The following is a 27,078-nucleotide window of genomic DNA, read 5'->3' as shown; positions in this document are numbered from 1 at the left end:
GGAAAACAAAACCCTGAGAGCGTTTATTGAGTGAGTCAGGTGACAATAGTAGTGATTTAGGAGAATGATTAACACCTTGCTGATATGTGGCAGGGACTCGTGACCTGGGACTTGAGTACAAAATCCTGTTACTATAGTTAAGTCACTTCATCTCACTATAGTGACTTACTGCCTAGTATTTGAAAGGCTGATATTAGTTCTTTTCTGTCAGCTGTTATTCCTTTTTCTTATTTGTAGTTGAAGTTTAACATAAAGGATGTTTTTTCCTACTACAATAATTAGATGCTATTTTTTATTCTGTTGCAGAAGATGTAAGGTCGTCTGGGGCTTGGGGAGTCAATAAGATCATCTCTTCTTTGTCATCTGCTTTTCATGTGTTTGAAGATGGAAACAAAGAAAATTATGGGTAAAAAAATACCATCTAGTTAATGGGATGCTGCAGAGTTTTCTCTGGGACCAGAGGTGGTGTGGTGGTGAGGACAGAATGTGAACTGTCAATCACATGGTCAGATGAGCCTTTTGACCACACGACCAGGGGCGTGTTGCCGAAGTTCTCCAGATCTACCGTACTGCAGGAATTCATTTTTGGCTTCTAAAAGTTATGTGACAGAAATTTCTGTATTTCCTACCCTCACTTAAGTAATGATAGGTCTACTTTTATAAGTCATGTTAATTTGATTACACTCAGTTTTGCTAGAACTGCTATAAAAGCAAGGAATATCTATATAAAGATTAACTCATTAAATAGGGTAAGTAGAGAACTTTTCTAATGGTCAAGTGATAGCATTTATTTCCTTAGCATATTTTACTATTTATAATTTAGCAAATCTTTCCTTAGATTACCACAGCCTAAAAATAAATCCACAGGAGCCAGGACCTTTGGAGAACGCTCTGTCAGCAGACTTCCTTCAAAACCAAAGGTAAGCAAACCTGTTTTATCTATGAAATGGGTCCTACAACCCATCTGCTTTATTCTACCAAATGATTATGCCAGTCAGAGGATAATGTGTATGTGAAACTATGCTGAAAAATATGAAACATAGGAAGAATATGTTTCTTTTAGGACATTATTTAATAATTATTCAAGAAGAAATAGGGTATATGCATATTTTCCAAGTGTCCTACCAAAATTATTTATTAATATTAATTACTGTGGTGGTTTCACATTTATCCACAAATTCTTTGAATTTTTTCCTCCAGTTTAATTCATCTCCTTTTGAGTGTGGCTAGATTTGGTGACTTGCTTCAGATAAAAAGCAAAGGGAAAGGGAAAATTAGATTACAGTAGGGAAACATGGCAGATTCTGCCTAATCAAGTGATTGGGTTAACCAGGAATAAGTTGTGTTGACAGCAGATATCCCCTAATATGATGTAATGAGAAGAACACTTCACCTCTGACATCCTTCCCAAAAATCCGTAACCCCAGTCTAATCATGAGAAAACATCAAATAAGCCCAAACTGTGTAGGGACATTCTACAGAGTTTCTGACTAGTGTTCAAAAGTGTCAGTACAAGAAAGACTAGGAAAGGCCAATAGACAATGACAGACTCAAGGAGGCTAAGAACACTTGACATCTAAAGGTGACATGGGATCCTGGATTGGATCCCTGAACAGAGGAGGTACATTAGTGGGGAAAAAAAAAAGGTGAAATCCAAATACTCTACAGTTAATAGTACCCATTTCGTTTTTACAAATGTGCCACGGTTCTATAAGAAGTTGACATTAGGGGAAGCTTGGTGAGGAGGATATGTGGAAATTTTGTGCTATCTTTGTAACTCTTATGTAAACCACAACTTTTCCAAATTAAAAAATATATAAAACAAAAATGTGGCTCTTGCTGTAATGTAACTCCACTGATTTTCCAGTTCTGGGGAAAAGAACTGAACCATGATATTGTGGGCTGTGTTAGCCAGGGGTTGACATCTGTTTCTTCTTTAATCCTTGTTTCTTTGGATCTTAAAGTGTTACGGAATAAGGTTTCATGGACAAAAGAGGGAGATTGCTGCTTTTTTTCATTTCATCTTCTGTTATAGGAGGAAGTGCCTCATGCTGAAGAGTTTTTGGATGATTCAACTATATGGGGTATTCGCTGCAACAAAACCCTGGCACCCAGTCCTAAGAGCCCAGGAGACTTCACATCTGCTGCACAACTTGCGTCTACACCATTCCACAAGCTTCCAGCGGAGTCAGTGCACATTTTAGAAGATAAAGGTGTGTGTTACACTGTTTTAGTGTCTGTCTTCTGCCAACTTTGATTCTTTCAGTTTTCTTCATGAAGTTTGATTCTTATAGTTTTCTTCATGAAAATTCCACATGGGAACTTTGAAAATCATAAAGAAGAAACTTAAAATCTGTTCATTGTATTTTTGTTCATAGGTTTTTTTTTTCCTTTGGCATATTGTCTTCCTAAAGTCTATGTATTTTTAAAATATAATAGCTTAGATTATAGGTAGAATGGGAGAAAATCTATAGAAGCATTAAAGGAAATAAGGTCCAACCCATTTGTATAGATAGAGCATGTTTACTTTGTTTCATAACAAACAAAACAGCCACTACAGACATTAAATTATTTGAATGCTAAAAATAATGAACATTTATATTTTCTAATTTAATAAGAATAACAGATAACCAATTTTAGTCCTAGATGTGTGTCTACACACATATGTCAACTTTATTAGACATAGCCAAGTACAATAGTCAGAAAGTATTATTTTTCTTACTTTTAGTGATCTGACTTTAAGAAAGTAATGATAAAACTCACGAGTAGTCCTTATTTCTACCGTTTCAAATCTATCACCCTATATATTTAAAAATTCATCATATATCTGAATTGAATCCTAACATATGACATTGTCATTGAGCACAGATAATTGTTAACTATTAAGTACCAACCTACAAACTAGACAGTCCTCTTGGTATCCACAGAGGATTGGTTCCAGGAACCCCTGCAGATACCAAAATCCAGGTGGATGCTCAAGTTCCACAGTTGACCCTGCAGAACCTGTGGATATGGAACCTGTGGATACAGAGGGCTGACTGTATACTAACTGTATCATTGCTCACGCTTTTAAAATACAGCAATTGTTTACCAAAGCAATAATAGAAGAGCTGCCAAAGAATTTCACTTCATTGGATGGAAGCATATTTTAATGTGGGTTCTGAGCCTATAGACCTAAACATTTTTGGCCAAGAATTTCCTAGAGTGCTAATCCAATATAATACATTTCTTTTCTGAATCTTAAAGGAGAGGTCAATTGAAACTTTGACAATTGCCAAGCACCATCACAAGCTTGCCTTTAATTAAAAAAAAAAAAAAAAGATTAAAGCCTTTTCCATCCAGGAAACGTAGTTTAATGAGTCTAAATAATCTTTCAAAAAGTCAATATTGGCTATTCTTAAGAGTATTTGCCACTTTGGCTTTATAAACAAAAACTAATGTTCTAGTGCTAAAAAGTAGTAACACCTGTTCAGTGAAGGAATATCTGATAAAATGTAATCCAATATACTTGGCTGTGTGCAGTATTATAATCACTTGGTAGAAGTTTATTCTGTATTTCTGTTCTTCCTAGTTTATCTATCTATAGATAGATTTTTTTTTAATTATAGAGAGTAATAAATATTGCCAGGTTGCTTTCTGATTTAAACACAAAATCGTTTCAATAAATTAAATGCTAACTTAATCATCTAATTGACTACAACATGTTAAAGTGAAAGACCCAAAATCTCTGCCCTCCAGAACCATTGTAGCCTTTTACTCTCCATGTTCTTGTCTTCAGGTTCTCCTGAAGCTGGGTGTAGCCCTGCCATCCATACCAGTGACTTCCCATGGTCTGATCATCCTGCTCACATGTTCTTGCCACTCTCTCGACCCCTTTTTTCTTGAAGGATTGTAGGGATTAGATGTAGAGTTGAAATGCTCACATATATTAGTAGTAGATTTTATTTGTTTGTTTTTAAGGATATGGTCTTGCTATGTTGCCCAGGCTGAGTGCAGTGCAGCCTCAAACTCCTAGGCTCAGTGATCCTCCTACCTCAGCCTCTTGAGTAGCTAGGGCTACAGGCTCCTACCACCACATCTAATTAATTTTAAAAAGTTATTTTAGGGATAGGGTCTCACTATGTTGCTCAGCCTTGCCTCAAACTACTGGCCTCAAGTGATCCTCCCACCTCAGCCTCCCAAAGCACTGGGATATAGGCATGAGCTACTGTGCCTGGCCAGTAGTAGATTTTTTAAAAGTGATTTTTTCCTCCCATTTTTTGAATCTTATTATACATTTTACAATGGAACACTATTTTGAAATCATAATGCAAGTCAGTGTCAAAAGAAATCCTAGACTTTGTAACCATATCAAATAGTGTGTGTTGTGCACACATGTGCATCTAACATATCTCTCTAATTTTTGAATCTTTCAGAAAATGTGGTAGCAAAACAATGTACCCAGGTGACTTTGGATTCTTGTGAAGAAAACATGGTGGTGCCTTCAAGGGATGGAAAATTCAGGTATTGTGAGGGTTTATTTGGTTCTGCCATTCTCTTCATTTCCATTCTAACATTGTTTACCATTTTCATTCTAGCTTTGCCTTTTTGGCTGTAATAGGATACCTAATTTTAGCCTTAAAGGCTAATAAAGATTGTATGGACTAGTAGCTTTAAGTCAGAAGGTACTCTCCGTGAATATACATACAACAGTGAACCTAAACACTTGATATATCAGGCCAGTGCTTGATGAGAAAACATCAGAGAAACCCAAATTGAAGGACATTCTCCAGAATACCTGGCCAGTACTCCTCAAAACTGTCAAGGTCTTGGGAAACTAAGAAAGACTAAGAAACTGTCACAGATGAAAGAAGAGTAAAGAGACATAACAACTAAATGCAATCTGGTACCCAGGACTAGATCCTGAAGCAGAAGTTCCTTAGTGAAAAGAGTGGTGAAATCGAATGATGTCTACAGTTTAGTTAATAGTAACGGAACAAATGTTGGTTTATTAGTTTTGACAAAGGTACCATTGCAATAGGAAAGGATAATCTTAGCAGAAATTGAGTGAGGAGTATACAGGAATTCTCTATTATCTTTGCAACATTTCTTTATACCTAAAATTATTACAAAGAAAGTATAGTTGAAAAAAGTTTACAACAGGAAAAATGTGACAAGTGAAAATAGCAGTGTATGAAATTGCATGTATAAATATATTTGTATAAAAATACATACTTCAGTATGTTTAGGTAGATATTGATTGGGGGTGTATGTGGAGATATATCTGCAGTCAGTTTTCATTATTCACTATAATTCTATAGAGTCACCACAAACACTGAATTAGTGAATACTGAATATTCTTAAGGGGAATACAGACAGCATCTTGCAAGCCTCTAATAACAACATTTTGTTAAAAAAACACCTTATATATTGTTAATTCATTAACATTGAATTCATGTCCAGCAACACTGACTGACATCTAAATAAAGCTTATCTAATACACATATTTTCACAGATTTCTAGTGCTTAGGAACATTAGAGAGCACTTCAGCACTATACTTCGGGACCATTTTCAATACCAAAGTCACCAAGAAAAAGCACAAAGACACAAAAATTGTGGCACTAAGTACAGCTTGAAAAGGATACTTGTTTGCAGTATGAGAGCTGGAACAGGAAGGCTGAGTGTCACCTTGTTCAACCTTAGCTCAGAACATGTATGTTAGGTGGCTCAATTTTTCATTGCTCTGCATATCTGTAAATGACTGAAAAATCACTATGAGTATTGATTTGAAGCTTACAAATAAATTGTAGCATACAGGTGAATTCACAAATATGAAATCCATGAATAATAAGGATCAACTGTATACTGTGTGTGTGTGTGTCTGTGTGTGTGTGTGTATGGATGTATATGTATACATATACTTCCATATACAGTCATGCAGTTGCTTAACAACTGGGATACTTTCTGAGAAATGTGTCCTTAGGCAGTTTCATTGTTACATGAACATCAGAGTGTACTTACATGAACTTAGATGGTTTGATTAGTTTACTACACACGTAGGCTATATGGTATAACCTGTGGCTCATAGGCTACAAACATGTACAGCATGTTACTGTATTGAATACTGTAAGCAATGGCAACAGAGTGGTGTAAGAATTTGTGTATGTACACATAGAGAAGATATAGTAAAAATAAAGTGTAAAAGATAAAAAATGGTGTTCTGTATAGGGCACTTCCCATGAATGGAGCTTGCAGGACTGAAGTTGCTCTGGGTGAGTCAGTGAGTGAGTGAGTGGTGAGTGAACGTGAGGGCCTAGGATATTACTGTGCACTGCTGTAGACTTTAGAAACACTATAGTTAGGCTACACTACTAAGAAAAATTTTTCTTCAGTAATAAATTAGCCTGAGCTTACTGTGACTTTTTTACTTTATCAACTTAAAAAGTTTTATCTTTTTGACTTTTGTAATAACACTTAGCTTAAAAAACAAACACATTGTACAACTATACAAAAATATTTTTTCTTTATATCATTCTGTAAGCATTAAAAAAATTTTTTTTTCACTTTTTTAACTTTTTTGTTAAAAACGACCACACAAACATACACATTAGCTGAGGCCTGCGCACCCAGGGTCAGGATCATCAGACATCACTAGGAGACCGGAGGTTTTCAGCACCATTATGATCCTATGGGGCCACCATTGCATATGCTGTTCTCTGAATTGTTGTTATGCAGCACGTGACTATACATATTGAAGTGTACTGGAGTGTTGTATTGTGATTGACATTTTCTGTTTGTTTCAATGTTATTAAAGCAGCCATTTTTGGAATAAAGTTAAATATTCAGTCTTGATGATAGTAGTGTCACATAGATGCAGCTTAGAGAAATAAACCCACTCCTGACATTTCCTACTAAAGAATATCCCATGTGTTACCTCACCTATTTATCTGATATAACCATATCTTGATTTTATTATTTCTGTTCATATTGTACTAGCTGTATATTTTCATAGATTTGTTTGTCTAAAAATGCTTTAATCAACTTTTAGTCTGTGAGGCTATTGTGAAATGTCATTTCTAGAATGAGAAGGGACTTTCATGTGACTGAATCCAACAGATTTCTAATCATGCAGTGTTTTGGTTTCTTTATTCCTTTCACATGTCCAGTCCAATTCAAGAGAAAAGCCCAGAACAGGCCTTCTCGTCTCACATGTATTCAGCATCCTTACTCCGTCTGAGCCAGCCTGCTGCAGGTGGGGTACTTAACTGTGAGGCAGAATTGGGCGTTGAGGCTTGCCGACTTACAGACACTGACGCTGCCATTGCAGAAGATCCACCAGATGCTATTGCTGGGCTCCAAGCAGAATGGATGCAGATGAGTTCACTTGGGAATGCTGATGCTCCAAGTACGAACACTCACTCTTTGTTATGCCGTTGAATCAGGACAGGAGCATGGGGAAAGCTGTCCCATGAAAGAAACCCACAGTGGGACTTGAATGTCACTGAGTAGAACAGATGTCAGTGAGTTCAGACAAAACTTGCATAATGCATCACAACGGAGTAACAGCATACTTGAAGGGCAAATCAATTTTAATTTTAGAATGTATCAAAATAATTACTGTTGGAAGAGGGAATTAGAATTTGACAGCCTACTACGTGCCAGGCATTTAATCTAATACGATTATATTTTACATTTTACAGAAGTAAACTGAGGCTCAAGTTTAAAGAGACACCCCTCCACCCCCTTGTTACACATAAACAGTCTGGCATAGTGGTTAAGAGCACAGAGTCTGAAGATGGACTGACTATGTTCTAATCCTAGCTCCCGCACCTAAGTAGTCACATGATCTTGACCAAGATCATTCCAATTTTCCGTATCCCTCTTTTCTGTAGAGTTGAGCTGATGCTAGTACCTACCTTAGAGGCTTATTGTAAGAACCAAGTAAATTAATAAAGCACTGAGAACAGTGTTCTGCATGTGCTTAGCGCTGAATGAGTGTTAACCATGTTGGATTAGTGTTTGATAACTGCCACTAATAAAATTTTTTGTAACATTCCAGGTTGGAGAGAAAGCTTTTTCTTACTTTTAGATATTATTTCTCTTTTGTGGACCCAAAGTATATCTCATATACGCAAATTGTACATAGGTAGTATAAGTTTTGTGGCTATAAGTGGAAAAGCAATTAAATAATATGTGTCTATCGGAGCACATTAGAAGTAACTAATGTCCACATCTGCCCTTAAGACATGTATTCCTAATTGTGTTAAAGATAGAATCTAGCCGTTCCAGTTGAGTGGAGCAAATGCACCTAGAGTTGATTCCCTTTGTCACAACTGAATATTGATCCAAGTTTGTAGATCTAAAATGGCAAATAATAAACTGTGCAGAGCTACCAATTTTGACTTTTAAAAATAGTTCTTTCTTATTTTGAAGTAATGCTCTTAAAAGTATAAGGCTTTGAAAGCTTATTTAGTAAATATCTCTACTCACTGTCTATAATTTATTTGGTAAAGTTCTTGAGTACTCAATTCGTGTTCCTTTTTTTTTTTTTCTCTTTCCTTTAAGACTTCATTGTTGGGAACCCATGGGATGATAAGCTGATTTTCAAGCTTTTATCTGGGCTTTCTAAACCAGTGAGTTCCTATCCAAATACTTTTGAATGGCAATGTAAACTTCCAGCCATCAAGCCCAAGACTGAATTTCAATTGGGTAAGAATTATTTGGATAATATAACTTTAAATTCTTGTTTCTCTATGAGAAGCTGAAGGTAACTTGTGTGTGTGTGTGTGTGTGTGTGTGTGAGAGAGATTCTCCTATTTGCCCCCCAACCTCCAATAGGGAGTTGTATCTGTAATACTAAACTGAACATTTTGTTAAGCCATGATTGTAGGATTGTGCTTCCTGTTGGGACTATAACTCCTATAACTCATAGAGGGCAATTTGCCAATATCTATTAAAATTAAAAATGCACTTACTTTTAAACCCAGCTATCCACTTTTAAGGATTTCCTACAGATATTATTATATACTTCTATGGTAAAATACTATAGTAACATTGGCAACAGAACAAGAAAGCTCACTCTGTACTGATAGGGAATGAGCTCCAAAACATACCATACTGTTAAATGAAAAGGGCAGAGCCGTATGTATTATATGCCACAATTAAAACAGTTAGCTGTAGGTGGGAGTGGGAAACAATGGGAGCAAGACTTCACAATATTCCCTTTTAACTTTTTTAATGAATAGACTTTATTTTTAAGAGAAGTTTTAAGCTTACAGAAAAATTCAGCATAAAGTACATATTCCTACCTCCCCATATACACACACACAGATTTTCCTGCTACTAACATCTTGCATGAGTGTGGTACATTTGTTAAAATTAAGCCAATGTTGACGCATTATTAATCGAAGTGCTAATTTACATTAGGGTTCACTCTTTGGGTTGTATATTCTGTGGGGTTTGACGAATGTAGTACAATCACATGTATCCATCATTACAGTATCATACAGAATCATTTCCTCACCCTAAAAATCCCCTGTGCCTCACCTATTCATCCCTTCCTCCTTGTCCCCAACCCCTGGCAACCACTGATTGTTTTGCTGTCTGTGTAGTTTTGCCTTTTCCATAATGTCATATAGTTGGAGTCATATAGTATATAGCCTTTTCGACTGGCATCTTTTACTTAGCAATGTGCATTTAAGGTTCCTTTGTGTCATTTCATGATTCGATAGCTTTTTTTTTTAATCACTGAATAATGTTTAGTGCATGAATGTACCACACAGTTAAACCTTTCCACTCATCTAATGAAAGAGATCTTGGTTACTTCCAAGTTTTGGCAATTATGAATAAAGTTGCTGTAAACATCTGTGTGCAAGTTTTTGTGTGGACATAAGTTTTCAACTCATAATTTGGGTAAATACTAAGGAGTGTAACTGCAGGGTTGTATGATGACAGTATGTTTACTTTTGTAAGAAACTTCCAAAGTGGCTGTACCATTTAGCATTCCCACCAACAGTGAATGAGAGCTCCTGTTCCCCAGTCTTGCCCTCATTAGGTGGTTGTCAGCGTTTTGGGTTTTAGCCATTCTGATAGGTGAACAGTGATATCTCAATCTTGTTTTAAGTTTCAATTCCCTGAAGACATACGTCATTGAATATTTTTTCATATGCTTATTTGCCATGAGTATATCTTCAGTGAGATGTCTATCCAGATCTTTTGTCCATTTTCTAATTGGTTGGTTGGTTTCTTATCATTGCTTTGTTCCTGATCTTAGGGGGAAAGCATCTACATAGTTTATTACCTATAAGTATGATTTTAGCTGTAGGTTTTTTTTATTTTTTATTTTTTTATTATTATACTTTAGGTTTTAGGGTACATGTGCACAATGTGCAGGTTTGTTACATATGTATCCACGTGCCATGTTGTTTTGCTGCACCCATTAACTCGTCATTTAGCATTAGGTATATCTCCTAATGCTGTCCCTCCCCCGTCCCCCCACCCCACAACAGTCCCCCGAGTGTGATGTTCCCCTTCCTGTGTCCATGAGTTCTCATTGTTCAATTCCCACCTATGAGTGAGAACATGCGGTGTTTGGTTTTTTGTCCTTGCAATAGTTTACTGAGAATGATGGTTTCCAGTTTCATCCGTGTCCCTACAAAGGACATGAACTCATCATTTTTTATGGCTGCATAGTATTCCATGGTGTATATGTACCATGTTTTCTTAATCCAGTCTATCGTTGTTGGACATTTGGGTTGGTTCCAACTCTTTGCTATTGTGAATAGGTTTTTTGTAAATGTTCTTTGTCAAGAAAGTATCTCTCTATTCCTAGTTTGCTGAGAGGCTTTTTTTTTTCAATCATAAGTGGGTGTTTTATTTATCGTGCTCCTTTCAATATTTTCTGCATTTATTGATATGATTATATGATTCTTTGTTGATGTGATAGATTTCATTAATTGAAATTAATTAATTAAGTGTTGAACTAGCCTTGTATACCTGGGATAAATTGCACTTGGTTGTTATAGTGTGTAATTCTTTTTATACATTGTTGGATTGGATTTACTTATAATTCTTTTTACACATTGTTGGATTGGATTTACTAATATTTTGCTGAAGATGTTTGTATCCGTGTTCATGAGAGGTACTGGTCTATAGTATTCCTTCCTTGTAATATCTTTATCTGGTCTTGGTGTCAGGGAAATGCTGGCCCCTTAGAACCCCTTAGAATGAGATAGGAAGTATTCCCTCTGCTTCTTTCATCTGCGAGAGATTGTTGAGAATGGATATAATTTGTTCCTCAAATGTTTGATAGAATTCACTAGTGAACCCATCTGAGCCTAGTGCTTCCCATTTTGGAAGGTTATCAATTACTGATTCCATTTCTTTAACAGATATAGGACTGTTCATATTATCTATTTCTCTTTTGTGGGCTTTGGTAGATTGCGTCTTTCAAGGAATTTGTTCATTTCATCTCAATTCTCATTTGTGGATATGGCATTCCACTATTGATTTCTACTGTAATGTTTATTTCTTTTATTCTGCTTACTTTAAATTTGCTCTTTTTTCTAGTTTCTTAAGGTAGAATCTCATTGATTTTTAGATCTTCTTTTCTAGTATATGTATTTAGTGCTACAAATGTTCCTTTACTGCGTCCCACAAATTTTGGTAAATTGTATTTGCATTTTCATTTGGTTCAAAATATTTTTAAATTTCTCTTGAGACTTCTTTGACCAATGTGGTATTCAGAAGTATGTTTAATCTCTAAGTATTTGGGGGACTTTACAACTACCTTTCATACTGTGTATGATTTCTGTTCTTTTAAATTTGGTAAAATGTTTTATGGCCCAGAATGTTGTCTCTTTTGGTGACTATTCCATGTGAGCTTGAGAAGAATGTATATTCTGCTGTTATTTGATGAAGTATTCCATAAATGTCAATTAGATCCAATTGATTGATGCTACCATTCAGTTCAACCATGTTTTTACTGCTGATTTCCTGCCTGCTTTATCTGCCCCTTCCCGTCCCTCCCTGTCCTGCCCCTCCCCTCCCCTCCACTTCTTTTCTTTCTTTGTTGAAATAGGGTATCACTCTGTCATCCAGACTGGGGTGCAGTGGTACAATCTTGGCTCACTGCAACCTCAAAATCCTGGATTCAAGGAATCCTTTGACCCCAGCTTCCTGAGTAGTTAGGACTACAGTCATGCACCACAACATGCAGCTTTTTTTTTTTTTTTTTTTTTTTTTTTTTTATAGAGATAGGGTTCTCACTATGTTCCCTAGGTCTCGAACTTCTGACCTCAATCAATCTTTCTGTCTTGGCCTCCCAAAGTGCTGGGATTACAGGTGTGAGCCACCACACCCAGTTGATCTGTCCATTTCTGATGGAAGGGTGTTGAAGTCGCCAACTATAATAGTGAATTCTTCTTTTTCTCCTTGTAGTTCTATTAGTTTTTGGTAACTTTTGACTCACATATTTTGACACTCTTGTTAGGCTTATACACATTATGTCTTCTTGGAGAATTAATCCCTTTAACATTATATAATGCAGGCCAGGCACAGTTACTCACACCTGTAATCCAGCACTTTGGGAGGCCAAGGCAATAGTATCAGCTGAGGCCAGGAGTTTGAGACAAGTCTGGACAATGCAGTGAGGCCTTGTCTCTACAAATATTTTTTTAAAAAAATTAACCAGGCATGGCGACATGTGCCTATAAGTCCCAGCTACTTGGGAGGCTGAGACTGGAGGATCACTTATGCACAGGAGTTCAGATTAGCCAGGGAATATAGCAAGACCTTGTCTTATACACACACACACACACACACACACACACACGTAATGCCATTTTCTATGCTGATAATTGTTTTGCTCTGAAGTCTGCTCTGTCAGAAATGAATATAGCTATTATTACATTTTCTTTTATTAGTGTTAGCATGGTATATCTTTTTCTATCCCTTTCCTTTTTTTTTTTTTTTGAGAAGGAGTCTCGCTCTGTCACCCAGGCTGGAGTGTAGTGCCGTAGTACTGTGATCTTGGCTCACTGCAACCTCTGCCTCCCAGGTTCAAGTGATTCTCCTGTCTCAGCCTCCTGAGTAGCTGGGACTACAGGCGCACACCACCAAGCCCAGTTAATTTTTATATTTTTTTTAGAGACAGGGTTTCACCATATTGGTCAGGCTGGTCTCAAACTCCTGACCTCGGGTGATCCACCTTCCTTGGCCTCCCAAAGTGCTGAGATTACAAGTGTGAGCCACCGTGCCTGGCCTTATCCCTTTACTTTTCATCTGTCTTGGTATTTAAAGTATGTCTTTGTTTTGATTGGTATATTTAGACCACTGATATTTAAAGTGATTGTTGATATAATTGGATTGTCACTATATTTGTTTTCTATTCCTTGCCCTTGTTCTTTGTTTCTTTGTCTACTATTCTGTTTCTTCCTTCTCTGATTTTTTGAGTTATTTCATAATTCCATTTTGTCTCCTCTCTTAGTGTATTAATTATACTTCTTTTAAAATTTTTTTAAGTGGTTACCCTAGTGTTTGCAATATACCTCACAACTAATCTTTTTTGCTTGTGTAAGAAAATTTTTATTCTTCACATTTGAAGGATAATTTTGCTGGATACAGAATTCTAGATTGGTGGATTCCAAATTTCTAAGTACTTTAGATATTTCACTCCACTCTCTTCTTGCTTGCATGGTTACTGAGAAGTCCTGTGTAATTCTTATCTTTGCTCCTCTATAGGTAAGATGGTTTTATTTGTCTTGCTTCTTTCAATATTTTCTCTGTGTCTTTTTCTGCAGTTTGAATATGATATGCCTAGATGTTGATTTTTCAGTATTTATCCTGCTTGGTGCTCTCTAAGCTTCCTGGATCTGTGGTTTGGTGTCTATCATTAATTTTGGAAAATTCTGTGCTATTATTACTTCAATTTTTTTTTTTTTTGAGACGGAGTTTACCTCTTTTTGCCCAGGCTACAGTGCAGTGGCACAATCTCGGTGCACTGCAACCTCTGCCTCCAGGGTTTAAGTGATTCTACTGCCTCAGCCTCCCGAGTAGCTGGGACTACAGATGCCCGCCACCATACCCGGCTAATTTTTTGTATTTTTAGTAGAGATGGGGTTTCATCATGTTGGCCTTGAACTCCTGACCTCAAGTGATCCGCCCATCATGGCCTCCCAAAGTGCTGGGATTACAGGCGTGAGCCACTGCTCCCGGCCTCAGATATTTTTGTCTGTTCCTTTCTCCCTTCTTCCTTCTGGTATTCCCATTCTACATCTGTTATACATTTTGTAGTTGTCCCACATTCCTTAAATACTCTATCTATTTCTTTCTTTCTATTTTTTTTTTTTTTTCATTTCAGTTTTGGAAGTTTTTATTGGCTTATCTTCAAGCTCACTGATTCTTTTCCATGCCATGTATAGTCTATTGGTGAGTCAATCAAAGGCATTCTTTATTTCTATTACAGTGGGTTTTTATTTCTAGTACCTTTTTTTGCTTCTCAGTTTCTCTCTGCCTATATTACCCATTTCTTCTTGCACACTGTCTACTTTTTTCATTAGAACTCTTAGCATGTCAATTAGAATTTAAAAAAAAAAATTTCTAGTGTGGGCCTGGCATGGTAGCTCATTCCTATAATCCCACCACTTTAGGAGGCTGAGGTAGGACGATCACTTGAGGCCAGGAGTTCAAGACTAGCCTGGGCAACATAGTGAGACTCTGTCTGCAAAAAATTAAAAGATTAGCAAGGCTTGATGGTGTGCACCTATAGTCCTAGCTACATGGGAGGCTGAGGCAGGAAGATCACTTGAGCCCAGGAGTTTGAGGCTGTAGTGAGCTATGTTCATGCTACTACACTCTAGCCTGGGTGACACAGTGAGAACCTATCTCTAAAAACACAAACAACAAAATCCTAGTCTGATAATTCTAAAATCTCTGCCATATGTGTATCTGTTTCTGATGCTTACTCTGGCTCTTCAGGCTGTGATTTTTGTCTTTTACTATGCCTTGTGAGTTTTTGTTAAGAGCCGGACCTAATATATGAGCTAAAAGGAAATGGGATTAAATAGACCTTCAGTGTGAGCTTTCATGCTTAATCTGCCTATGGGTTAGGCTGTGTTTACTGTTTGCTGTCACTACATAAGAGGCTATAATTGCCCTTTGTGTCCTTATTTTTGTTTCCCTTGTTGTCTTTGGGTTTCCCTAGGGACTTCTTAAATAAGGTCTGAGATGTGCAGTTCTTTACATTATAACTCCCCCAGTACTGGTTCCAGCTGTGGTTTCTGTTCCTGGGCTTCTACTTTGGCAAGCTGTGATTCTCTGTGTCCACTTCTCTGTCTCTCTAATTTTGGAGGAAGCAGATTGTCCTTTGACCTCAGTTCTCTAATGGATCTCAGAAGTGACGTTGATTTTCAGCCATTTGGCTTACTGTGAGGGTGGAGTGATGACTCCAAGCTCCTCATATGCTGGACCAAGAACCAGAAATCTACTACTTTACATCTGATTTTGAACATGTGAATTCCTGTTTTTAATTTAATTTAAAAATCTACTAGTACAGCCTAGGTGTGTTAGCTCACTCCTGTAATCCCAACACTTTGGGAGGCCAAGGCAGGAGGATCACTTGAAGCCAGGAATTTGAGACAAACCTGGGCAACATGGTGAGACCCCATCTCTACAAAAAATTTAAGAATTAGCTGGGCATGGTGGTGCACGCCTGTGGTCCTGGCTTCTCAGGAGCCTGTCTCTAAAGAACAAACAAAAAACTACTACAACTTCACCTCTGTGGTCTTTCCCCCAAAATCCAATAACTCCAAAGTAACCACAAGAAACATATCAAACAAACCCAATTTGAGGGCCATTCTACAACATACCTGACTAGTACTCTTTGGAACTGTCATCATCAAAAACAAGGAACATCTGAGAAACTGTCACAGCCCAGAAGAGGCTAAGTGGACTCTAATGACTAAACATAAAGTATACTAGAACATAGGCAAAAACTAGTGAAATGTGAGTGAGATGTACAGCTTAGTTAATAGGAGCATAATACTTTGGTTGATTGATTATTTGTGACAAATATACCATGGTTATATAAGAGTTAATAATTGCAGACAGTGGATGCGAAGGATACAGAAAACTCTATGTCTTTGTAACTTCTTTGTAAATTGAAAACTATTTAAAAGGCTTACATAAATTAAAATTTTCAATTATCTTCTAAGGTTCTAAGCTGGTCTATGTCCATCACCTTCTTGGAGAAGGAGCCTTTGCCCAGGTGTACGAAGCTACCCAGGGAGATCTGAATGATGCTAAAAATAAACAGAAATTTGTTTTAAAGGTAAATGACCTGAGTTGTCTTTTGTATGATATAGAAATGAATTTCAGAACTGGAGTTTGCCAATAATTTTTTTTTTCTTTAAGATAGTGGTGTTTTTATTTATATCTACAGTTGGCAATTAAAAAACAAAAACTACAAAGGATTTAGAATTTTTTTCCCACTAAAATTGTCTTGCAGCAACCCCCACATTGTAGCAACAGTTCATAGCTTGTCATCACTGTCAACACCACATCTTTTATTGGGATAGAGGTTGCTTTATTGCTATCATTTTTCAGAATATGAGACTGGATATGAATTTCACATACCTGATTTGCAGGTCCAGAAGCCTGCCAACCCCTGGGAATTCTACATTGGGACCCAGTTGATGGAAAGACTAAAGCCATCTATGCAGCACATGTTTATGAAGTTCTATTCTGCCCACTTATTCCAGAATGGCAGTGTATTAGTAGGAGAGCTCTACAGCTATGGAACATTATTAGTAAGTATTCATTTTTATGATGAGCACATGAATTTAAAATGCATTTTTGGCTTGTACCTTGCATGTACTTTTGTGGTTGGGGCTTTTGTGGAGTGGTGGGCAGGGGCAAAGCTCTCAATTTGAAATTTTATTAATCTTGTGCAACTAACTCAGGATTCCACTTTCCATTGTTCCTAGAATGCCATTAACCTCTATAAAAATACCCCTGAAAAAGTGATGCCTCAAGGTCTCGTCATCTCTTTTGCTATGAGAATGCTTTACATGATTGAGCAAGTGCATGACTGTGAAATCATTCATGGAGACATTAAGCCAGACAATTTCATACTTGGAAATAGGCAAGTGTTATACTTTTAACAGGGTTCTTCTCTTCCTATTTCCATAGCAGCCTTTCATCATTTGTGCTCATGCAGCCTGGCTTTGTGTTTAATATAGATTTTTGGAACAGGATGACGAAGATGATTTATCTGCTGGCTTGGCACTGATTGACCTGGGTCAGAGTATAGATATGAAACTTTTTCCAAAAGGAACTATATTCACAGCAAAGTGTGAAACATCTGGTTTTCAGTGTGTTGAGATGCTCAGCAACAAACCATGGAACTACCAGGTATAAAACTAAAAAGTGAGGGACTTGGAAATATTTCTCTGTGTTGCGCTTATCAGATTTTCAAAATGAATTTGGGGATCTAGGTAGTTTGAGGTGGTCTTTTGAGGAGCAGTTGAAGGAGAGATGAGCCTAAGGCCAACGTGGCAGGGATAGAATTCTATTCCTGAAGAATACTCTGCTTTCTTATTAGTCCATTACAGATCCTGTTATCAGGAAAGGGGAGCAGATATATTCTGTGAGTTTGATCATAGGGAAGAGTATTTAATGATTAGTGAACCCTTCAGAAAGGAAGTCATGCAGCAAAGAGACAGCTTGGTTTATTGAGATCAAGGTAGGCCAGCCCAATTTCCTAAATCAGGGATAACAGGGAGACCCGCATGCCCACTCCAGGCAGAGTTGAGCACATGTTGGATATATCTGGGATGCTCTCAGGCAGGATGGTGGGTTTGACTGTAATAGATGGTACAGCCAGATTCCCAACTGGCCAGATCAAGAAATGGATCATTATTATTCTAATGGAAGATTGCAGAATTTTCAACCAACTAGAATATTAGATGACCAGCGAGGAGAATGCTAATTGGGATAAATGAAAAGTTTTGAACCTGGGTTAACAAAACCAACTGCCAAGTTCCCTGGTGAAAGCTATGTCTTTCCAGGAGCCCATGGTAAAAGGGGCAAAGATTAGGTGGGGAGGGGAGGGATCTTGTTTCTAGTATGTTGTCACTGCTAGTGAGGCCTTAGGAGATGGTCATCTTCTATCCTGTGGATGTGGATGGGGCTGGAGTGTTCTTTTCAGTTATGAACATATCACACAACAAGAGGCCATGGGGGCGAGTTAGAGAACTACAACCAGAGTCCCAGGGGAGTGAGCTAGGAGGACTTCCAAGCTGTCTATGTGGAAGAGGGCTTAGAGTGTTGTGTTTGTCATCTGTGTGACAGAATGAAGGACTTGAGAGGGACATGGTAGCTCAGGAGGGCAGAGCTTTCCAAGAGACTACCGTAGGAGGTGGAGGGTAGTCTGCTGTCTGTGGAAGCCTGTGGCAAAGCCTAGCTATTCAGTAAGACATGTTAGTGGGGCGATTGAACAAATGCCTTCCAAAATGTTTTAAAAGTAAAATCCTGTGAGTATTTAACTTGCTGCCTAAGTTAGACAGGCATCTTGATATAGTCATGTGTAAATTACTACTTAAGTCATATGTACCTCTATCTTCTTCATAGATCGATTACTTTGGGGTTGCTGCAACAGTATATTGCATGCTCTTTGGTACTTACATGAAAGTGAAAAATGAAGGAGGAGAGTGTAAGCCTGAAGGTCTTTTTAGAAGGTGGGTATTAGCGTTGGTGCTGTAGTGAAAAGAGAATAACTATAGTAAAATGTTGGGTTCCATCTGGCAAAAAAAAAGGATCTCTGCCACCACATGGAAATCCTATGCCTTGGGCAGTATGGTGACAGGACAGTCCTGGGCACTGGGCACAGGGAATAAGCTGCATAACTTTACCACTTCTCTCTCCCCACTGGGGCAGCTGATGTCCTCACTGAAAACTCCTGGCCAAATGGTTGACATCCTGTACACACGCAAATGTTTCCACCCCTAATCACCTAATGTCACTGGCCCTCAGGTTTTCACTTGTTTTTTCTTTTCTTTTCTTTTTTTTTTTGGTCTGTGGAAATACTGATCCTATTTTTGTCAGATATTTATAAGAAGCGAAGGAAATAGTGTATGTGAAAATGCTTCATAAATTATAAAGTAATATGAGTAGCTGTCTCTCACAGGACAGTCCTAGCCCTGTGTTACTTGAGCTTCTCAAAGATTGTTTTTTTTTATCTATAAATCACAGTGAAAATTCATGATTAGGCAAGAGCTCTTCCTGTCAACATGGATGGCTCTCCTAACACAATGTGTGAACAAACTGTTGGAATGTTTTGTTTAAGCTGAGTATTTGGTACCTGCATATTCATTATATCACTTATACTTTCTTTTTTGAGGCATAAAAACATATGCAGAAAAGTACACTCCTCTTAAGTGTACAGCCTAATGGACTTTTACAAATGTTTATATCTTCTTGAGAAAATGTAAGATGGGATTCCTGTGAACCTCATCTCCCCCAGCCCCCACAAAAAAAAAAGAAAAATGGCAATAATTTTATGAAATGTCATATACCGTACATAAGTAAGGTTAGGTTCAGGCCCTGGAGGAAAGCTTATAACAACTATTCTTTATTCTGCATAATGAGCCCTCATGTTTAGTAAATACTTTATTCCATCTTTGGCTCAAAATTGAAGGACCAGATAGTTTCATCTCTGACCACCAGTGTGAAGAAGAGCTGGAAGTTAACCCTCAGCAGGCCTGGTGGCATTTCCTGTCTGGAGCACAGTTCCTTTGTATTCTACTTTCTCTCCAACGCTTTATCTCCATGTTCTGGAGTTTCTGCAGTTAATTTTAACAATTATAGTAGTTGGAACTCTTAACTCTGAGCTCTCTCCTGGGCAGTCCAGCCTGTCTACCTGGTCCTGGTGCATATGCAATTAGGTTTGACAGAAGCATTTGTCCAGGTTATCCAATTCTGGCAGTATTGTATGTACAGCTAGCCAGAAGCAGATAGTTTGGGTTTTTATTTAAAGGGAGAGAGAGAAAATTTTTTGACTTGCAGTATTGCTAAAAGATTACTTACTGACCGGGCGCGGTGGCTCACACTTGTAATCCCAGCACTTTGGGAGGCCGAGGTGGGCGGATCATGAGGTGAGGAGATTGAGACCACGGTGAAACCGCCAGCCTGGGCGACAGAGTGAGACTCTGTCTCAAAAAAAAAAAAAAAAAAAAAAAAGATTACTTATCTTATTTTTTGGAACAAGATCTATAAGACAGTTAACTGGGTCTTTAATCTCTCTCATGTATAATAGATATAGTGTTTCCATACTTGCTGCATTGTATTGTGTTTAGGTGAGAGTTGTTACACTAAACTGTCCAAGCCTGTGGAAGACAGATGCAGCGGTGGGGTTATCCTGCAAACTGAAGGCTACATTTTAGCCATTATTTATGCTTTGTCTTTTTCAGGCTTCCTCATTTGGATATGTGGAATGAATTTTTTCACGTTATGTTGAATATTCCAGATTGTCATCATCTTCCATCTTTGGATTTGTTAAGGCAAAAGCTGAAGAAAGTATTTCAACAACACTATACTAACAAGATTAGGGCCCTACGTAATAGGCTAATTGTACTGCTCTTAGAATGTAAGCGTTCACGAAAATAAGATTTGGATATAGACAGTCCTTAAAAATCACACTGTAAATATGAATCTGCTCACTTTAAACCTTGATTTTTTTCATTTATTGTTTATGTAAATGTTTGTTAAAAATAAATCCCACGGAATATTTCCATGTGACTTAGTTGTTATAAATATTTCAACAAAATATACAACCCCATAAGGTCCCTATGTAGCAGGCTGATTGGGCTGCTTCTGGGATGCAAGCATTTGTGAGAATAATTCAGACATGAGCATTCTCTAGAAATCACTTTTTAAACACTGACCTGTTTAAGCCAAAAAAGGGCCAAGACAGCTATTTTCCAAATTTGAAGTTTGGTATCTGTGTAAACACACACACACACACACACACACACACACACATACACACGTTTCCCTAACATTTCCAAGGGACTTCAAGTTTTTATGAATAAAGCTTGCCTGTCCTTTATTGTACCTGTTCTTCATTGCTCTCTACGAAATAAAAATCCTAAGCCTGTTTATTTTTTAAAAGTACCAAAGGAAAATCTCAGATCTTAAAGTCTTTCTTATAAGCTATATAGATCATTAATTAACCATCTCTAAAATTATAGCAGACAACTTGGCATTTGTTGACTTTCAGAGCTGGAAGGGCCTTCTAGCCTGGACTGACCTTCCTTCCTCCATCCCTCCTTCCCTTGTTCCCTTAGCATTACGATGAAAACAAATCCCAGGTTATGCACAATTCAGGAGGACAGAGTGAATTGCTTCCTCCTACCCTTATCAGCCATCGTGTTGCCCATTCCAGAGGCAATCACACCACATTTTTTATGAATCTTTCCAAAAAGAATGGAATGCATATTTCTATATACTGTGTTTTTGAAGCAACTAGCATAGTTGTGCTTTTTTTAACTTAATGTGTGGCAACAGAGAATATAACTACATATGGAATGACCTCATGCTTTTTAACAGTCGCGTATTAGTTGGTTATGTGATATATCTGTCATATAAATGCCTAGAAGTGAAATTGCTGGGTCAAAGGTGAGTGCGTTTAAAATTTTGTATTAATATCTGCAAATAGCCTCCCATGGGAGTTGTATCAGACATCTATAAGCGTCTTTGTTCTCCATACTCTCATTAGGACAGATCAGGCTCTCTTTGACTTTTGCCAATCTGATAGATGAAAAAATATGTCTTTTTTTTTTTTTTAATTATACTTTAAGTTCTAGGGTACATGTGCACAACGTGCAGGTTTGTTACATATGTATACATGTGCCATGTTGGTTTGCTGCACCTGTTAACTTGTCATTTACATTAGGTATATCTCCTAATGCTATCCCTCCCCCCTCCTCCCACCCCACAGCAGGCCCCAGTGTGTGATATTTCCCACCCTGTGTCCAAGTGTTCTCATTGTTCAATTCCCACCTATGAGTGAGAACATGCGGTGTTTGGTTTTCTGTCCTTGCGATAGTTTGCTCAGAATGATGGTTTCCAGCTTCATCCATGTCTCTGCAAAGGACATGAACTCATCCCTTTTTATGGCTGCATAGTATTCCACGGTGTATATGTGCCACATTTTCTTAATCCAGTCTATCATTGATGGACATTTGGGTTGGTTCCAAGTCTTTGCTATTGTGAATAGTGCCGCAATAAACATACGTGTGCATGTGTCTTTATAGCAGCATGATTTATAATCCTTTGGGTATATACCCAGTAATGGGATGGCTGGGTCAAATGGTATTTCTAGTTCTAGATCCTTGAGGAATCACCACACTGTCTTCTGCAATGGTTGAACTAGTTTATAGTCCCACCAACAGTGTAAAAGTGTTCCTATTTCTTCACATCCTCTCCAGTACCTGTTGTTTCCTGACTTTTTAATGATGGCCATTCTAACTGGTGTGAGATGGTATCTCATTGTGGTTTTAATTTGCATTTCTCTGATGGACAGTGATGAGCATTTTTTCATGTGTCTGTTGGCTGCATAAATGTCTTTTTTTGAGAAGTGTCTGTTCATATCCTTCACCCACTTTTTGATGGGGTTGTTTGATTTTTTTGTTGTAAATTTGTTTAAGTTCTTTGTAGATTCTGGATATTAGCCCTTTGTCAGATGAGTAGATTGCAAAATTTTTCTCCCATTCTGTAGGTTGCCTGTTTACTCTGATGGTAGTTTCTTTTGCTGTGCAGAAGCTCTTTAGTTTAATTAGATCCCGTTTGTCAATTTTGGCTTTTGTTGCCATTGCTTTTGGCGTTTTAGACATGAAGTCCTTGCCCATGCCTGTGTCCTGAATGGTATTGCCTAGGTTTTCTAGGGTTTTTATGGTTTTAGGTCTAACATTTAAATCTGTAATCCATCTTGAATTAATTTTTGTATAAGGTGTAAGGAAGGGATCCAGTTTGCACTCTTCCCTGTTGACCAGCTGTACTTCTCCATTCACCGAACACATCCTACTCCTTTTTCTTGTGCAGTATAAAGGCCAGTACACAACCTGGAAGCCTGTGAATGATCCAAGATTTCTCTCTCCCCACTAATGTTTTACATTCAGTGTTCACTAAATCATATTAACTGTACCTCTTTTCTGCTTCTGTTTTATATATCTACTGCTACCAAATAAATATGTTTATATTTCCTAGATCAACATGGCCTCTTCACTGATGGCTTTCACGGGAAAAAAATTCCCTACCAACTATTATTGTTTTTTTATAAATAAAAAATTAAGCAAAACAAACGAAGGCATAAGGGCAAGAAAAAGACCAAATTTTAAAATGAGTAAATGGAGCTTATTTACTTTATTCATTTTACCATGGATGGGTGAATACCTCACACTATATTGATAGCAGTTCAAGGATTGAACTACAAGGAAACCACAGCTTTACTGCAAAAGCTTCCTTTCTCTAGCTTACTTTCTTGTACTCAAAATGCAATATATAACACATACAACATACCAAATATGTATTTTCAACTGCATAGGGATTGGCAGCACTAAATCCCATGTTGTTCAAGGGTTAACTGTAGTTATTGTTCATTTACTAATTGCAAAGAATTTATTTTACAAATTAAATAGAAGTTCTAATTATATAAAAAGTCTAATTCATTATAATGTGACTATAAAGAAAACATACAACATAATAATTTAAAAATTTGTTTTCTTATTTACACAAAAAGATCATCTAGAATATTAGGAACCATAATTAAATAATAATTTTGTCAAACAATATTATTTGAGATTATAAATTACATACAATTAACTTTTTAAATAATTATGAAATCTAGACTACTAAGAAAGTATTTTTCAAATGCATGCAATTTAAACAGTGATTTTTTAAACTGCTTTTTTTGTAATCAAAACATCCTTATTTTTCATCTATGGTAGTACCATCAAGAGTAATTCACTATCAGAAATCTACCTGGATTGCTATTTATAGAAAGCTCTTTAGATTTATTCTTTGTATTCAGAAAATAGTATGATAATGCTATGCATAAAAATTAATAAATGAAATTAATGTTAATACTATTATCAAAAACTTACCAAATATATTAAATTATTAGAGTATTTTAAACAATATCAAGATGTTAATTATCCTATAAACTTTTCTGTAAGCTCTACAAACTTCTTAGTACCTTTTTAATTAAATAATAAAAACAGGTGAAGTACTCATGAAGTGAAGGCAGTATAGCTCAGCAAACTATCTCAAATCAGCTTGACATAATGGAAAGTCACCTTCCTGGCTCTTACTGGAAGGTCCTGGCTCTACAGCCAACAGGTATTTGCTCTTAAACAAGTTGCTTCTCTTAGGCACAATGTCTTCTAGATTTTACTGCCTTCTTTCACTAGGTTGTTATATAGGTTTAATGAAGTAGCATTTTTAACATTCACAGAGAAATAGTAAAGCAGTGGAATTTGTTCTTGAACTTTATACCGAAACTATTTTGAAATCCCAAATCAAACCCAATGTGTATTTTTTCATAGGTTCTAATATTCAAATACTTCAGTTTAAGAAAAATGTTGTTAAGTCCAAATTTTGCTTATTCTATTATTTGTGGCTTATAATTCAGGGCATCTCAACTATTTCATAATTTGTAATTTTTCTGGATAAATTTTCATTCATATCCTGTATGTATGTATGTATTTATTTATTTATTTATTTATTTATTTGTTTTGAGTCACTCTGTCACCCAGGCTGGAGTGCAGTGGTGCAACCTCGGCTCACTGCAACCTCCACCTCCCGGATTCAAGCAATTCTCCTGCCTCAGCCTCTCGAGTAGCTGGGATTACAGGCGTCCACCACCACACCCGGCTAATTTTTGTATTTTTAGTAGAGACGGGGTTTCACTGTGTTAGCCAGGATGGTCTTGATCTCCTGATCTTGTGATCCACCCGCCTCGGCCTCCAAAAGTGCTGGGATTACAGGCGTGAGCCACCACACCCAGCCTTTTATTTCTTTAAGTTCGTTTTCACCTTTCTCTAGTATCTCTTTGAATAGCTTAATAATTGACCTTCTGAATTCTTTATCTGGCAATTTAAAGATTTCTTCTTGGTTTGGATCCATTGCTAGAGAGCCAGTATGATCTTTCGAGGGTGTTCTAGAACCTGTTTTGTCATATTACCAGAATTACTTTTCTTCCCTCTCAGTTGGGTAGACTAATACAGTGGGGAGGTCTGAAAGTCAAGGCCTGCTGTTCAGATTCTCTTGTCCCACTGGGTAACCCCTTGATGTGGTACTCCCCCCTTTCCTCTAGGAATGGGGCTTCCTGAGAGCTGGACTGCAGTGATTGTTATTTCTCTTCTGGGTCTAGCTACCAGTGAGGCTACCAGGCTCTGGACTGGTCCTGGGGGATGTCTGCAAAGATTCCTGTGATGTGATCTATCTTCAGGTCTCCAAGCCATGGATACCAGCAGCTGCTCTGGTAGAGGTGGCAGGGAAGTGAAGTAGACTCTGTGAGAGTCCTTGGTTATGGATAGGTTTAGTGTGCTGGCTTTCTTGAATGCTGGTTGTCGTAACAGTGAAGTTGTCACGTGGACATCTTCAGGACCTCTGTTTAGCCAGGATGTTGCAGGCAGTAGAATTAGGTGTTGTCTTCTCCTTCCTAAGATCAGCATTATTCTGTCATGAGTTGCTGTAATGGCTTGAGTTGGTTGGCCTCCAGCGATGAGGTGGCACTTTCAAGAGAGCACCAGCTGCCGTAGTAGTAGAGGGCTCTAAGCTTGTCCTAAGGTGGCCAGGGTAAGCATTTTGGTTTCTCAAGTGATGGGCATGGCCATAAATCTCCCAAGAGGTTCTGTGTTTTGTGCTGGGCTACCAGGGTGGCTGGGGAAATACCATCAAGTGGCGGCAGGGTTAGGTGGGTCTGGGGTCAGACTCTCCTTGGACAGGGCTTGCAGTAGCCACTGTGGGGAATGAAGGAGTGGTTCTTAGGCTAATGGGGTTCTGTTCTAGAGTGGATCTTGGCCCTCTGCTGTGTTATATAGTTTGCCAGGGAAGCGTTGGATAGCCCTTAATACGAGGCCTTGCCCAGTTCCCAAGCAGTTGGCGAGGTCGGTCTCACTCCCACAGTGCCCCTGCTCAGGCCGTGAGCTACCCTGCTGAGAAAGCAAGCATGGCTTAAGGACCTCACCCCTCCCTGTCTGCCCACTCTGCCAGCAGCAGCTCCTGCACTCCTGCACTCTCTTGCTTGTATCCACAGCAGCTCCCGCTCATCCTCCAGACTCTGCTCGAGAAAGTTTGTGCCCAGTCAAAACCACTACCAATTTCAGTTGAGAGCTTCCTTTGCCCTGCAACCCCTCTCCAGTTCCACTGGCTGACTTCCCTGAGTGACTCTGTGAGATACAGTCAGGGATGGCTTCCCAGGGCTCAAGCCGGAGACTGGGAGTCCATTCAAGGCACTTCCCACTACTACTCTCATACTTTTATTTTTCTTACAACTCCCTAAACCCATTTCATCTCTAGTTAAGGTTAAATCCTTCTCTTATGATCTAGATTTTTAGATTCCCCAGTGGGGATGTGTGTTCAAAGGTAGGTTGTCCCCTTCTCACACTTTGGGAACTCACAGTTTTTCTCCTGTTCCACAGAATTTACAGTGGTGTGCGTCTTCTTTCAAAGGATCCGTGAATTCTTTCAGTTATCCCAGTACGTTCCTATGATAGTTCTTGGAGCACAACAGGGTCACAGTGTGAGTCTCCACATGGTGTTCTGTCCATCCATGTGGGAGCTACACATTAGCACTGCCTCCTATCTGCCATCTTCCCCTGATCTCAACAATTACTTTTTTTAACTGTTTATTGCATGGATTACCAGAAAACTCTCTGGTGCTCTTGAGAAAGGACAAATATTCTAGGTCTATCCTAAATGGTGACTTATGGAATGATTGTTTTATGGCAAGATCTTTTAAAATGGCTTTATTTTTTTAAAAAGATAAATGTGTTCATTGTAAAGAGTTGAAACTACTAATCAAAGGTAATCACTTGCAC

The 27,078-nt window shown here is 37.9% G+C and overlaps 1 protein-coding gene across 4 annotated transcripts in view; it reads left to right on the top strand.

The window, feature by feature from the left end:
- BUB1 (BUB1 mitotic checkpoint serine/threonine kinase) overlaps window positions 1-20,773 on the top strand; it is a 40,824-nt gene extending 20,051 nt beyond the window's left edge. For 2 of the 4 annotated variants that reach the window (XM_055240919.2, XM_055240920.2), the window contains 12 exons: window positions 307-406; window positions 839-920; window positions 2,036-2,213; window positions 4,416-4,503; window positions 7,147-7,385; window positions 8,546-8,689; window positions 16,192-16,307; window positions 16,624-16,785; window positions 16,963-17,120; window positions 17,218-17,389; window positions 18,608-18,714; window positions 20,446-20,773. In XM_055240919.2, the coding sequence (XP_055096894.1) occupies window positions 307-406; window positions 839-920; window positions 2,036-2,213; window positions 4,416-4,503; window positions 7,147-7,385; window positions 8,546-8,689; window positions 16,192-16,307; window positions 16,624-16,785; window positions 16,963-17,120; window positions 17,218-17,389; window positions 18,608-18,714; window positions 20,446-20,641 (1,742 nt within the window). In that variant the 3' untranslated portion in view covers window positions 20,642-20,773. The remainder of the gene's footprint in view (window positions 1-306; window positions 407-838; window positions 921-2,035; window positions 2,214-4,415; window positions 4,504-7,146; window positions 7,386-8,545; window positions 8,690-16,191; window positions 16,308-16,623; window positions 16,786-16,962; window positions 17,121-17,217; window positions 17,390-18,607; window positions 18,715-20,445) is intronic. The other 2 variants (XM_063616620.1, XM_055240921.2) reach the window with 2 other exon arrangements.
- The last annotated feature ends 6,305 nt before the right edge of the window (window positions 20,774-27,078 follow it).

This window comes from Symphalangus syndactylus, chromosome 14 (assembly GCF_028878055.3).
Source record: "Symphalangus syndactylus isolate Jambi chromosome 14, NHGRI_mSymSyn1-v2.1_pri, whole genome shotgun sequence".
Lineage (NCBI taxonomy): Eukaryota > Metazoa > Chordata > Mammalia > Primates > Hylobatidae > Symphalangus > Symphalangus syndactylus.
The sequence above is the reverse complement of the archived record's forward strand: the minus strand, read 5'-3'. Positions and strand labels throughout refer to the sequence as shown.